This window comes from Coenobita brevimanus, chromosome 93, assembly GCF_032717465.1.
Source record: "Coenobita brevimanus isolate Jiangsu-jjx chromosome 93, ASM3271746v2, whole genome shotgun sequence".
Classification (NCBI taxonomy): domain Eukaryota; kingdom Metazoa; phylum Arthropoda; class Malacostraca; order Decapoda; family Coenobitidae; genus Coenobita; species Coenobita brevimanus.
Window position 1 is genome coordinate 30380476 of NC_137046.1, and position 16272 is coordinate 30396747.

The 16272-nt window shown below is 41.9% G+C and overlaps 1 protein-coding gene across 1 annotated transcript in view; it reads right to left on the reverse strand.

Moving 5' to 3' along the window:
* The window catches only part of LOC145412392 (DNA polymerase kappa-like), an 80856-nt gene that overhangs the window by 39071 nt on the left and 25513 nt on the right, over positions 1–16272 (reverse strand). The window contains exon 3 of the mRNA XM_080282281.1: positions 1721–1836. Coding sequence (XP_080138407.1) covers positions 1721–1836 — 116 coding nt within the window. The remainder of the gene's footprint in view (positions 1–1720; positions 1837–16272) is intronic.

Sequence of the window (16272 nt, forward strand, 5' to 3'; positions counted from 1 at the left end):
CGGGTTGCTCTCCTTAATTTTCCTTGCACTCACACAAGGATTAAACTCCACTGCACGTTTTAAAACATTAACAGACCTTGGGGAAGTTTTCCTAGGCCTACCAGACCTCGGTTTCTTTGTGGGAACTTCACCACTGTTTTCCAACCGAAACCGCGCACACCAATGACGCACTGTCGATCGTGCCACACCAACCAAGTCACTAATTTCCTTTGTCTGGTGGCCTGCCTCCTTTAGAGCAATGATCTGGGATATGATTTCACTCGATAGTTCACGGGTAGGTGCCATAACAAAGTGGTGAACCCCAAAACACTGCGGGACACTCGGTAAAAAATCGCGCAATTTGAGAGGGACACTCGGTGGAGTTCCTCTCTCTCAGGCAGCCCATGGGCGACTGAGGCAGGAACCAACCAGCACGTCGGAAGGCCTCAGGCTACCGTAACGTCATGCTCGCAGCGCAAACTTGTGGCTCAATTTTTACCCCCAAAAATGGGTGATTCTTTTTTGGCCATACGTATTGCGTGCCCGGCAGACAACGCTGAATAATTTTGACGAGTACTGTATATATATATATATATATATATATATATATATATATATATATATATATATATATATATATATATATATATATATATATATACACATATATATATATATATATATATATATATATATATATATATATATATATATAATATTATATATAACACAGAGGAACAAGGGTGGTATAGCAGCCAGTTGGCTGAATTCATTTCTTATGATCTGAATATAGGGTAGGAATTAGTCAGATGAACTGCACAATACAGTATACATGGAGTGGTTCCAAGTCTCCCCTAGAAGTCCATAATAAACACAGTCTCAAACTCAAGTTCAGCAATACAATGTGGTCACCAGCCAAATGATGGTTATAAACTGCTTATGGCAAAGAACACAGATTACCTGATTCCATTTTGGGAAGGTCCTTGAGGTAGCAGCATAAGGTATGACAGATGGTGAGCACCAACCAAGATTAGGGACCTGTGTTTGAAAATAAGACCAAAGACTGGATCCATTTCCTCGGTCTGTGATGTGTATGTTTTACATTACTGAAGATTACTCATCTTAGGCCAGCAAACTTTACAGCAGACAGGATCCAGACTTAAGATAGACATGTTATCCTTTTGAGGGAGCTCTAATGAACAAAACAGACACAGTCAACAGAATGGAGGTACATGGACTAAAGGTTGATTAACTATGTTGGCTATCTAGGCATCAAAGGGCTGCAACCCAGTCTGCAAATAATGAATAATATACAAAATGTCTGTGATCTACTTCTATGATGCCCAAGGGTGACAGCAAAGACTCAGTCTGTGAAGGAACATCAGTGACCTCCATATTATTCTACTAAGCACAGAAGATTTCATGCAAATCTCTTCTTCACTTTATGACTATATGAAGATTGTCCCCTTACCCATAGTAAATACCATCACAACAGCTGAAAGCCGCTTTTCTGGGTGCTACAATAACCAAAGGAGCAAAACATAAAGCATAATTATTGATGTGAACAGATAAGAACTTTGAACAGATAGAACAATGAGACTTTTGGCATTAGAAAATTACATATTTGGCATTCTGGAATTATGCTACAGCTCACTACTTTCTCTAAGCCGGATCATGACATTACCCATATTAGTGTGCATACAACACCTACAAGGTTGAGGCAAATGAAACTGTAACCCACCTAAGAGAAGGATCATCCCGCATCTCAACGGCAGCATAGAACATGTCCATATCAACGTGTACAACGGTGCGCCTCAGGTCACGCTCAGATTCCAGTTCAAGCACCATTTCGTCCATCTGATACAATATTATTAGGATACCTACATTATCCGAATGCTTCCATAACATGTATTACATGAACTCTAATTGTTCAGTTCATGCTTGTGATTACAAAAATTTGCCTGCAAAATCACAACTCACTGTAATGGTACTCCTCAGTTTGCAATGAGGTTGCATATAACTAAATACATTACAATTTTAACAGAACAATTAATAAATACCGGTACAGTCAGGCCTGCTATACGATTGTTTGCCATGTGCTTAATCACTAAAACAATGAACTAAAAGTTACTGCCAGTTTTGCTACGATGAAGGTGAAATTATTACAAATTCACTAGAATGACAATTCTGGTGGTTGCATACAACAATCCTGTCGATAAGTGGTGCCTCCCATGCAAACTGACAGTCAGATGTTTGAGCCAAGATGGCTAACCAGTGTTTACATTCACTGTGATCAACTACCTTTCATTCCATTTCATGTGTGAAAGGCCACTGAAACACCACTGCTATCACCAAATATCAGTGCAGGTGCAAAACAAACTTTGCAATGTGTGACAGTAAGTGAAGTGATAACGTTTTAGTGTGAAATACTGAAGCTCGTGACTTGGAAATCATCTCTCATGCATACATGGTGCCTCCCAGTCAGCTGTTTGAGCCAGGATAAGTGCCCAATATTTATATTTCCTGTGATCGTCTCCCTTTCACTCCAGATCATGTCTGAAAAGTCATTGAAACACCAATGGTATCACCAAATAACTGTTCAAGTGCATAACAAACAGTACAGTGTGCAATATTAAGTGAAAAGATAGCTATTTTGTGTGAAATGCTGAAACTTGTGACATGGAAATCATGTCTGGCAAGGATGCTACCACTAGTGGAAAGTGTGGTGCCACTGAGGGCACCTAGGGCATGCCTAAAAGTTTAATCTTTTTTAAGATTTTAGGTTATGTGGTCATAGGCCCTCTCCCTATCCCCACTGAACCCATGTTATATCAACCTTACCATACAACAAATTGCTATACGATGGGTTTTCACCTTGTACAGCGAGGTGTGATTGTACAAGGTAATGTACCCTAGACAAAAATATTTTCTACACCCATTGGTTTAAATTTTTGAAGCAATCTACAACACTGAACTTGTGTTCAGTTGGTAATGCTGGTAATTCTGAATTCCAGATTCATGAGTCATACAGTGTCACACTACAAAGAGCAGAAAAGTTTTCTTTTTGATGGTATAAGTGCAGACACATGAGACACTATCTTAGCATCCCCCCCCCCACACACACACAAACTGGGTCATTTCTGAGTTGAAGTTTGGACAGTGGGAGAGTGGTAGCACCATCACACCCATTTAACCCCATTTGCTAATACTACATCACACTCCCCATTGTAACCCATCAGTAAGAAATCAACCCTTACATATGTATATGGGTTAAGACAGTACAGTAGGACCTCACTATAACGGACTAATTGGGGCCCAAGCCATTCCGAAAAAAGTGGAATTCCGATAAAAGCGACATCTGGACTTCCTCCTGCTAACCAGGATTTTTTCCGATATATCAGACATTAGTCCGAATCACACCAACTGTTTTTAAACTGTTTTCACTAACACTGCAGTACTGCACTGTATTATACATTCACTACAATAATTAAAATGGTATAATATCATCATCATCATCATCATCATCATCATCCGGACCTCCTTTCCCACCCAAGGGCAGGATGAGGGGTAGACATGTACAAGACAGCACAAACTTGCCCAATCCAAATAGGCCACACTTCCATTCACTCATCATTCAAGCCCCCAGAATCCTGGCTCTACTGGATAACGCCAAAAACATTCACCACATTCTGCAACTTCATACAAACGTATCCAATTGAGTCAATCCAGACGCTGCCATGCTCACAAGGGGTGCCAAAATCCCTGATCATGCACTTCTCCTCACAACATTCATCCAGCCAGCTCAATCTGTCAGTTCCCTAGCCTCACCGACTTCCAAACCTCTCTTCCTCAAACACTCCTCCACCATATCTCTCCATCTTCTCCTTGGCCTACCTCACCTCCTCCATCCTTCAAATTCACTCAGGTATACTTTTTTCACCTCTCTATTGTTATCCACTCTTTCCACATGACCATACCATCTCAAGACACTCTCTTCGATTCTGGTGTCCACAGACTTCCTCACTCCACACCTTTCACGGATCACATTACTTCGTATCCTATCCACCCTCTGTACTCCACATACATTCCTCAGCAGTCCCATCTCCACTGCTCCTACTCTTGACTTTTCATTTTCATGCCACACCATAGTCTCACATCCATATGTTAAAGCTGGCACTAACACTCCCTCACGTAAGCCTCATGCAGCTGCAACACTCAAGCCTCTGTTTCTTATCAAGGCCTTCATTGCACCAGCTACTTTTCTTCTTTGTGTCACTCTACTTTCAACTTCTTTTGAACATTTTCCTCTCTTTTCTATCACTGTACCCAAGTATTTGAACTCTCTCAACAATTCCAGTCTCTCTCCATTCACTGTGACATCACACTGGGAGTCACCTTCTCTCTCAATAACCAACACTTTACTCTTCTCTACATTTACTCTCACGGCACGAAGCTCACAGACATCAGCCAAACTCTGCACTGGCCAACCAAGTTCTTGTCCGGTACCTGCAAGCAATACTGCATCATCAGCATACAACAAATTTGAGATTTTCCATCTATCACCATTCATTACCAACGCCATCCCTCTGTCCATAATAATATACAGTATATAATAATAATGAACTGTACACTGACAAACATGTCTTTTATTTACCTTACTGTGGTGAACATAGTTGAAGTGGTCAGACAGTCTGGACTGCTTCTGGCTTTATCAGACTTTTTCCAATAAATAGGAATTCAGATCAGTAACTTCTTAATTCTGATAAAAGAGAATTCCAGTCTATTTAAGTCCATTATATTGAGGTTTTACTGCATCTCTGTTTCATGTGTCTGCATCTGTGCATATAGGTATTTCTTTAGGAATCAGCGTTAACTACTTCAGTATAATACAAATGTTCGTGGACCCTTCGAGCCCCTCGCACTGCTGTAGCTGTGGGCAAAAAATTCTACGGAGATCCTATGCCGGGCACTGAAAGCGGCGTTTTTTGGTCAAAATGCGATCGCTCATTAAATATAGTAAAATTTTTCAATCATGATGGTACCAAGTTTTTTCACATCACCAAATTTTTTGCAATTTTTGTGCAATTTGAATGTGTAGTTTTGGCTGCCCAAAATACACACACACACACACACACACAGCTAGTGTTATAGTATATTAGATATTTTAATAAAATATTTTCGCAACCACAAATGTAGTTGAGAGGAGCCTTCCTATGGTGCTCCCATTGCCCCAGCAGAACAGAAGCAGATGCGACTCCTGCATGGGAACACAACCTCCTCACCCTGCCCTGTGTCCAGCAAGGAGAACCCCGGTTAAGTTTGGTAAGGCACTGTTTCCCTTGTGGGGGTGGCTACTCCCTATGCTATTTTTGACACAATGGGAAATTGCTCTCTGGAAGTCATTTTCCTTCTTTTTGCACTAGCTGGAGACATCAAGAGCAATTCTGGGCCCCAGACACAATAAATATGCCCTGTTTGCTTCCAACATATCACAACCATGGTGTGTTGGAGACAACTTTGGCAGTCATTTCCCTGCTTTTCACACTACCTGGAAACATCGAGAACAATACTGGGTCTCAAACATACTACATATGCCCTGCTTGCTTCCTACACATCACAAGCACAGAGTGTCAGAGAAAGCACATTGAGCCTGTCAGGCAAGAAAAGGATTGATCTTGCTGTAGTCTCCTGAGTGTGTGGAGGAGTTTTCTCATTTGGGGGCATGTTATGTGCAGGAGGTGGTTTAAGTACTGTGATGACTGTTTCATGTTTCCAAATACTGGCAGGTTACATTGTGCATATGAGTAGTTGGTGATGTTTGTGAGGACCTGGATGCATTGTAATGTAGGTTGCTGACACCATCTGGCCTTGTGCTAGTAGTTCTTTGTTTTCTTGATAATGTTACATGTTTGTTCTGAAGTGAATGGGGTTGCACTGCGATCGAGTGGAAAGGATTGCTTATGCTGAGAGGGTTATTTTTCAGGCTCGGTGAGTGTTAGTGTTAAGGGACTTTGTTTACGTAGTTGCTTATCATTATGCTTGTTTGTCCTTTTCTGGAAAGGTATGTGTTGGGAGAATGTGGAGAGAATGGAGAATGAAAGACTGACTAAGAGGGTGTATGTAGGTGAGGTGGAGGGAGGGAGAGGGAGGGGTAGACTGAGGATGAGGTGGAGGGATGGAGTTGAGAGGTATATGAGGGAGGGGGGGGTGAGTTGGGGGGAGGGTAGTCAAATGGTGGGTGACAGAGTGACTTGGAGGCGTTTTGTCTGCAGCCACCCTTTGCGGGATTAGGGCATCGGGCTATAGATAGATAGATAGATAGATGTGTTGGGTGTTGGAGGTGATGGCAGCACTGGTCTTGAAACCACATGTTTGTGATTTAGTGATATAGTCAAGTATTTTATAGAGCTGAGTGGAACACGTGGAGTAAATAAGTGTTATTTCAAAGGGCTTTCAATTTTCTATTTTCTTTGAACTAATTTTGTTGTTGATCACAATGTTTAGTTCTTACAGCCTTATGACAATGTCTTATGTTTGTAGGAGAGGTGAGCTATGTGTGGGGACACTGCAAGGGGATTCATGAAGGTATGAAATTCCCCATATTAACATACAAATGTGAGATTTTGACATGGCATGAGTGCAAAAGGAGTAAGAGCAGTGGAAGTGGAATTACTGAGGGATATACATGTGGAGTGCTGCATGAGGACTGGATAAAAAACAATGATATAGGTGTAAGATGTGGAGTAAGGATGCCTGTATACGAGGTGCTACCCAAAAGTTAAAGTACTTTGAATACCGTAGGAAAATAAGTCATCTTACCTCCTAGTTCTCACTGTCACCTTCGAAGTAGTCCCCTTGGGCATGTATACAGTGGTCCCAGCATTTTTTCCATGAGTCCATGCATCCCTGGAAGGCTTCAGGCATGATGGTCTTCAGCACCTCAAGCGATTCTGTCTAGATATCCTCAATCGGGTCAAATCGATGTCATTTTAGTTGTAATTTCAGCTTGGGAAACAGGAAAAAGTCACAGGGGGCAAGGTCAGCGAATAGGGCGGGTGAGGAATGTCTACCGTGTTAGTGAACGCCAGGAACTGCCGAACAACAATTGTTGTGTGGGCGGGGGCGATGTCATGATGCAGGAACCAGTCCTTGTTCTTTCACTGTTCTGGATGTTTGTGGAAGATGTTCTCCCTCAGACACTGCAAAAATTCACAGTAAAACTTTCCGCTGACAGATGGACTGGGTGAGACGAATCCCTTGTGAACAATCCCTTAGACATCAATGAAAACGATCAACATCAACTTGACATTGCTGCACCATTGGTCCGCCATTGCAAAACCACCAAACCACCTACACACCACGTTACAATAGTAAGCGTAGCTCAACGAAACGTCCGCTCACAGACACTGACACACTGACGAAAAGGGGTGCTGCTGACTCCTCCTAGCAGCAAAAGGCAAAACTGCAAATGGCTGGCTCTCTCTAATCAAATTACAGGAACTTTTGGGTAGCACCTCATATAATATGGCAGAAGAGTGTGCTTAGATGGTATGGTCACAGACAGGATGGTAAAAAGAACAACTGTGAGCGAGTCTGAAGATAGGAGGAGGTATGGTAAGCCAAGATGGTGAATTAATAACAATTGAGTGTGTGTGACGGTGAGATATGGAAGCTGACGATGTTAAGGATAAGACAGATCAAGCTGACTGGTACAGAGGACAGCATGGCAAAGGTCTGGCACCCTTGATAATTGACACAGGTACTCTGTCTAACAGATGTATACAAAGTATATTTCATCATCATCATCCGGACCTCCTTTCCCACCCAAGGGCAGGGTGAGGGGTAGCAATGTCCAGACAGCCCAAAATTGCCCAATTCAATGGGCCACACTTCCATTCACTCATCATTCAAGCCCACGGAATCCTGGCTCTATCGGATACGCCAAAAACATTCACCACGTTCTGTAGCTTCACATATCGTATCCGACAAGAGTCAATCCAGACGCTGCCACGTTAACTCGTCACGTCCCGAGCTATTTCGCACCTCTGACACCCCCCAATCCTGAGGTATTTTCAGAAAAAAAAATTTTTGGCTAAACTCTCCGCTTTTGGTGAGAAACCGAAAATTCATAGAGAAATCGCTCACCTGAGGTTTAAAATACTCGATACAGGTACCAGTACCTCCTTACCTGACTGGGATTTCTAACAGGCTGGCACCAAAGAAAACGAGTTCTATGGGAGGGTAACTATTTCAGACCCCTCATAAACGGTATTTATTTATTTACTTGGAACGAATTTATATGTAGTACGAGAGTATATCATTTTTCAAACAGTAATATAGGCATTATAAGCATTGTTTCACTCACTAACTCATCACCATACCTGACCTTCTTTTGCCACATTACCTGATCATTATTTCTGACTGTTTCTTCCTCTAATGCTATGTAAACTTTGTCCTCCACATTGTCATCGATTGGGGAATCACTCTGGCCCTGAATGTCTTTACTGGCCAGGTCACTGGTAACAGGTGAACTGCCGAGACAATGGGGTGAGGGGGGGAAGGGGGAGGTTATGCGGTGTAAGGCATTGTCCCTGCTTGGCATCTTGTAGAGGAATAGAGGAAGGTGTCCCGTGTATATGTACGAAAAATCACGCGCGAAAATTGAAAATTGTGCAAATTAGGGACCTTGCAATTGCACGACGTACCAGTACGTCGTCGGGACTGGCAAATGCAAAATGTTGCAACGTACCCATACGTCGACGGGACGGGGCGGGTTAAAAAGGGGTGACAAAAATCCCTGATCGTGCATATCTCCTCACAAAATTCATCCAGCCAGCTCGATCTCCTATCAGTTCCTTAGCCTCACCAACTTCCAAACCTCTCTTCCTCACACATTCATCCACCATATCTCTCCACCTTCTCCTTGGCCTACCTCGCCTCCTCCCTCCTTCAAATTCACTCAGATATACCTTCTTCACCACTCTATTGTTATCCATTCTCTCCACATGACCATACCATCTCAGTACACTCTCTTCAATTCTGGTGTCCACAGACTTCCTCACTCCGCATCTTTCAAGAATCACATTATTTCGCATCCTATCCACCCTCTGTACTCCACATACATTCCTCAGCAGTCCCATCTCCACTGCTCTTACTCTTGACTTTTCATTTTCATGCCACATCATAGTCTCACATCCATATGTTAAAGTTGGCACTAACACTCCTTCATGTAAGCCTTGTGCACCTGCAACACTCAAGCCTCTGTTTCTTATCAAGGCCTTCATTGCACCAGCTACTTTTCTTCCTTGTGTCACTCTACTGTCAACTTCTTTTGCACATTTTCCTCTCTTTTCTATCACTGTTCCCAGGTATTTGAACTCTCTCACCAATTCCAGTCTCTCTCCATTCACTGTTACATTGCACTGGGAGTCACCTTCTCTCTCAATAACCACCACTTTACTCTTTTCTACATTTACTCTCAAGGGAAAATATCCCAAAAATATAAACACTGTCTGAGCCTATGAGATGGGATCAGGTTTCTGAGACCTTGAATGATGTGTGATAAAGTGTGTGGTATTTCAGAGGTTAAGTCAGGTCTCCGGGACTGCGAGGGATGTGTGAATAAGTGAGTGCCTGTTTCACTAGACATATTAAAGACAGTTCTTCCAATTTTGTTACTTCTTTTTGCTTGTTTTCTGAATCCTACTTCATCACATCTACTGATGTGTTCGGGCCTTGGTATGTAGAGTCCTATCATCACTGATCATACACAAGCTACCAAAAACTAACACAAAATCCCTGTCTCTTTGATGACATTTATGGAGCCAAGCCAATGGAAAGTACAATTCCTCCCCGTCATTTCTCCACCTCCCTCTCCTCCATTGGGCCCTGTCCTCAATGTCTCCTCCCACCCAAATCATCCACCATACCCCCTCTAGACAATATTGACTTTGTGTGGCAGGCATATTCCCTCCCTTTCTCCCCCTCCCCCACACTCCCTATTCCCCCTTATGTCGTCCCATTCTCACTCATAGTGAGGGGTGCCTTCACGAGTATTCATTTTTAACAGTTGACAGTGTGGTAACCATTAGACATACGAGAGAGATATGTACACTTTCTGGTGTGTAAAATCAAGCTCATCAAATCTATGAGACCAAAATATACTTTGGTGCAATTTCATTTTCTCTCTTTGTATGCGAGGGGTAACAATTTTTATTTTTCACGTTCCTTGACGGCTGATGGTGCATTAACCATTAGACATTGAGTGAAATACTGTATACTTTACTGGTGTGTTAAATCAAGCTCTTGAAATCCATAAGATCAAAATTTACCTTAATGAAAGGTCAAAAATCAAACTCTAAATGCGGTTCTGGTGTTAGAGAGGGTGGGAGAATTGCAGTCTTTAGGGGTTATGAGGGAGAAAAGCCAGACGACACACATGATGATGTTATATATATTTTGGGTGTTGAGAATAGTCTAATCCATTTACCTGAACTTTGCAGCTGAAGCCTACCTGTGTTCAACCCCTGTAGCTGATTAGCTCTCAGTACAGTATTAGGAGAATTTTGGTAAAAGAAAGCTCATTATAGTTTTATATCCCCCTTATGCTCTTTAACTGCAAGTATAATAAACACATGGATGTTAATTTGAAATGCTGGCCTGATTTGGGATGCATTCATCTACCCATCATCCAATCCAATGTTGCCCCATGAGGAGCGAAAGACCCCAAGGCTAGGCAAATTGGTCCTGACATTTAAGATGAGAGTGACCCACCTCACTCATCCCTGAGTGGCATTATGTAAGCAATAAACCCCAACTGCCCCTTGGATATAAACCTAAATAGGCTCAATCTGATTGGAGTGCCTTAATTATCCACTAAACCACCAGGCATCATAATTTGGTTATATGGTTGCCGCCCAGCATAGTAAATGGTTTCCCAGTGTACAGGAAACCATTTGGCTTGTCACACAGTGTAGAGTCACCCACAGGCAGAAGGAAGAGGAAAGAATGAAGGAAAGAAAGACAGAAGGGAGAGCACAAAGTTACCCATAGGCAGAAGAGGAAAGAATAAAGGAAAGGATGACAGAAGAGGAAGGAAGGAAAGCAGAGGAAAGGGCAGACACCCAAAGCAGCATTACATCAAATGAGTGGATGGTGAGTGCCCCCACTTGGATGTAATACCTATAATTAGTTTGTGAAACACCATAACACAATAAATATCTGAAACAGTCTCAGACAAATTTAAAATCTACTTTTGAAAAGTGTGCCCATCCCCAGGTTCGTCAGTTTGATGCCATCAAATCGACAAAGATGCCAGAGTCTCCAAACATCATTGGTGATATTTCCTTGGTGTGTTCCTGTGTACTATATTGAGGTGGTCACAAAACAAGAGCAAAACATTGTTTCAGCCAAAAAAAGTACAGAGTCAGTAGTATCATGTAGGAATACAGACAGACTTCAGAACAATGACCAAAATGTGTGTGTGTGTGTGTGTGTGTGTGTGTGTGTGTGTGTGTGTGTGTGTGTGTGTGTGTTCTTAGTTCTTACCTAACTGTATCTTTACAGGAATGAGTCAAGCTCGTACTGTCCCGAGTATTAAATCACTTTTATCATACATATCCTTAAATTTATGAATTGTTTTGGCACACACACTTTCATTTAGTTATGCATTCCAATGATCAACTGCCCTATCTGGGAAACTAAATTTCATTACGTCCTTATCACCTCTCTTTTTATGCAGTTTTTTGCAGTGTCCTCTTGCTGATGTTTCCCCACAGGTTATATATATATATATATATATATATATATATATATATTTTTTATGCAAGGAAGAAGGAACCAAAGGCCATAAGCCCGCAGTAACAGTTCCCTCCAAGAGAAAAACAAAATACAATAGAGAGCCAAATTCAAGATCCGACCATTTTGAGATGCCTGGACACACTACGTTTGAAAGACTGGAGATCATAGGCAGCAGGAAATACAGAGGGAGACAGTTCCAGAGCTGACCTGTTGCATAAATGAAAGACTGGGAGTAACGGTTAACTCTTGCATTAGAGAGTTGGACAGAAAAGGGATGAGAGTTTGCTGCCAGACGGGTGCTACGCGCCCGTCGTAGAGGTGGAGGAATGCAAGCAGACAGTTCAGAGGAGCAGTGACCATTAAAGTAGCGATAGAAAAGAGATAAAGATGCAACAGTGCGGCGAAGAGACAGAGGTTGAAGGGAGTCAGTAAGAGGAGGAGGGTTAATGAGACGAAAAGCCTTTGACTCATTTATGTCTATTTTCTCCTTCCCTGATATGCATTTATACAGCATAATCATGTCTCCTCTTTCCTTTCTCTCCTGCAGTGTTGGCAGATTCAGTTTTTCTTTCTTCGTAGCTTAGATCCCTTAAGCTTGGTACCCATCTTGTAGAGGCCCTTTGAAATTTTTCAATCTATGTGTTTCTTGAGATGAGGATTCCAGACTATTGATGCATACTCCAGGGCTGGTCTGATGAATGATGTTATCTTTCTCAGCATGTCTTCATTTATGTATGTGAATGCTATTCTCATATTTGCAAGCAGTGTAAACGTATTCCGTACCTTCTCACTGATGTGATCAGCCAGAGATAGTATGTTATTGAAAATTACACCTACAGCAGGTCCTTCTCTCTTTTTGATATGTGTAGGGTTTTACTTCCTAACTTATAATCCCAAACTTGATTAAATGACACATGTCTACATTGAATTCCATTTGCCATTATTACTCCATTCATGAAGTTTATTGAATTCTTCTTGTAACTCTCTACAAGTCTGCGCTAGTTATTCTCATCTGTATTTTTGCATCATCAGCAAACATATTTAGATCAGTTTCATTTCCAATGTTACTGTCTATGTGATTTATAAACACTAAAAACATAACTGGTGTCAGCACCAAGCCCTGTGGAACTCCGCTAGTCACTTCCCTCCATGATGAGTAACTTCCCCTTAACACTGTTCTCATTTCCCTTTTTCTGAGAAAATCTTACATCCAACACAACAGTCTGCCTTGGATTCCTCCTTGATGGTACAGTTTCCATAAAAGTCTTTGGTGCGGTACTCTGTCAAACGGTTTCTTGAAACCTAGATAGATACTGTCCACCCACTCTTCTCTTTTCTGCAATGTTTCTGCAACTCTGTCATAATAGCTTAATAGATTATAGTCGCCGTGCACGACTCTGAGGTTGTTATTATCATGCCCTGGCAACCTACCATTCAAACGTGCGACAGATTTCGTAATTCACTGGGTACTTTGACAGGGCAGACTGGGATGGATTTAGAAATTATCTTGCTGATGTTCCATGGCAGTCTTTCTTCTCTAGTGATCCCAATTCTACCCAGTCCCACATTTGCAACTTAATACTAGCTGGTATGGATTTATTCATACCAAGTCAACAATTCACTAAAAGATCAAACTCTCCAAAATGGTTTGATGGCAATTGTGCCAGAGCAACAGCTCAAAAGTCATTAGCATATAACTCTTACTTAAAATCAAAAACATCTGAATCACTCTCCCAATTTAAAATTGCTAGAAATCATGCAAAAGCTGTATTAAATCTATCTAAATCAAACTTTCTTCAAAAGCATGCATCAAAACTACTTAACAACCCTAATGACAATAGAATATTCTGGTCAACTCTTAATTCTTTCAATAATAACTTTAACAAGTCATCTTCCATTCCCCCACTAAAATCTTCAGATGGCAATATTACAAATGACCCACGTGGGAAAGCAGATATCTTTCCTAGTACCTTTGCAAGAAACTCTACCATAGATGATACCAGCCAGAATGTCTCAGTACTGGAACTTGATTCTCCCGAAATTGCCCCACTTAAACTACAGACAAGATTCGTAAAATCCATCCTAGACAATTTACCTACCAACAAAGCTCCAGGCCCAGATGGAATTCCGCCAATAGTTTTGAAAAAGTGTTCCCCTGAACTTCCCTCTGTCCTAGCCAAATTATTCAGACTATGCATACGTACTTCTTTATTCCCAAATTCATGGAAAGAAGCCAATATCCACCCAGTTCCGAAGAAAGGAAGTTCGTCTGACCCCTCCAATTACAGACCAATAGCTGTCACATCTTCTCTTGGTAAGGTATTTGAAACTTTAATTAATAAGCATATTGTTAAACATCTTGAATCCAACAACTTAATTAGTGATAGACAATACGGTTTTCGCCACGAAAGATCCACCATTGACATACTCAATCTCTTAACTCATACCATCCATCAAGCAATTGATCTTTTTGGAGAAACTCATGCAGTAGCTCTTGATATCTCTAAAGCTTTCGACAGAGTATGGCACCGTTCCCTGCTGTCCAAACTCCCTTGCTATGGACTAACGTCTTTTGTTCCTTTGATTTCTTCTTATCTTAGTGACAGGAAAATAAGAGTAAAAGTAGATGATGTATATTCGAATTTCCACTCAATTAACGCCGGCGTGCCGCAGGGATCAGTTCTGGCCCCAACCCTATTCCTGGTTCATATTAATGATCTCTTATCTGTCACTCACAATCCTGTTCACTCATATGCAGATGACTCAACACTACATAGTTCATTCACACTCAGACATCCATTTACAAAGTCTAATATCTCTACCTCTCAACTCAGTACAGCCATCTCCATAAATCAAGATCTAGCTACAATCAGTGAATGGGGACAAAACAACCTTGTCTCTTTTAATGCTAGTAAAACTAAATATATACAGTTTACTAATAGACAGATATTGCCAGATTCGTACATTACCTTCAGTGCTACTAATATTCCCATCTCCAAAAGTACTGAAATTCTTGGTGTCTCACTTAACAGTGCCCTCAGCTGGACCTCTCATGTCAGATCACTTGCTAAAACCGCCTCAAAGAAACTTGGATTATTGTACAGAGTCCGTAACTTCTTCGCCGATGAGCAGTTAGCTATAATTTATAAGAGTCATGTGCGCTCTCAGCTTGAATATTGCTCACCCTTGTGGAATGGTTGTGGAGAGGTTGCATTAAGACAACTAGATAAAATTCAGAATAAAGCTGTTAGAATCATTAACAACCCTGCCATTACATATAAACTACCTCCCCTGCAAGTAAGAAGGAATGTTGCCTCCCTTGCATTATTTTACAGATTTTTTTTGGCAAATGCTCAGACGAAGTTGCATCCATGGTGCCACCTCTCCATGCCTTCCCTCGTGCTACACGGGCATCTGGTAGCGCTCATGACTGGAATGTCACTCAACCATATTGCAGAACTTCTGCCTATCAGAATTCTTTCATTCCCCAAACTGCATCTCTCTGGAACTCGCTTCCCCAGAGTTGTTTTCCTCCAAATTTCAACCCACAACTGTTCAAGTCTAACTGTTACAGATATTTTATGAATGGAGGACACCAGTAATTTGGTGTATGGATTATTTTTTTTTTTCCCCCATTTGTTTTTCCTTCCTCCGTTCTGTTATTTAAAAAAAAAAAAAAAAAAATCACCGGGTCAGTCAGGATCACTTGATGGTCGTGATCGTCAGCTTTTACCCTCCCGGAAGGGAGCTGAGAGCTCATATAGTCCAATCTAAGAGCAAGGCTGTGACCTTCATACATGCACACACCCGTCCCCTTGCTCAAGGGGGACAGTAACCATCCACTTCGTCAGTGAAACTTTTCGCAACCTGAGCGAGGCGCGAACTCCCGTCCACCAGTTGGCAAGCGGGAACGTTACCGCTGCACCAGCGAGCGGTGTATATTATGAGATGCATGTGGTTCATGTACATTATGTTTGTGTATAATAATATTCATGTATAATATATTCGTGCATAACAATATGATTCGTGTAAAATATGATACGAAATTGGACGCAGTTTTGAATGGTACGTTGCCAGGGTATGATAATGACAACCTCAGAGTCGTGTGCTGCAACTACAGTAATCCCCGTACTATCCAGACGCCCACTTTCCTGACATCCCCACTTACCAGATATTTTGGTCCCGGGATCCAATACTCCCAAAATGAGCCAAATATCGCAAAACATTCGAAAAAAATCCGACACCCCCCCCCCCCGTAATTTGAACTCGGGGCCCCACGGCACGGACCAGCTGTGTTTTGGTGCATAGTTCCGCTGCTGTTGGCTAGAGTGCCCCTGCATCCTCCCCACTTACTGCCCATCTCTTGTGAGTGCAAGCTCGTGATCATGGCCGCCCACGTGCTCGCTTTTGTGGTGGTGCCCTACCTGCTGCAGGCTCTGCTGCTGCTCTCCTGCCTCTTGTTAGTGTGTGTGATGATGGCCCTGCTGCCTGAGG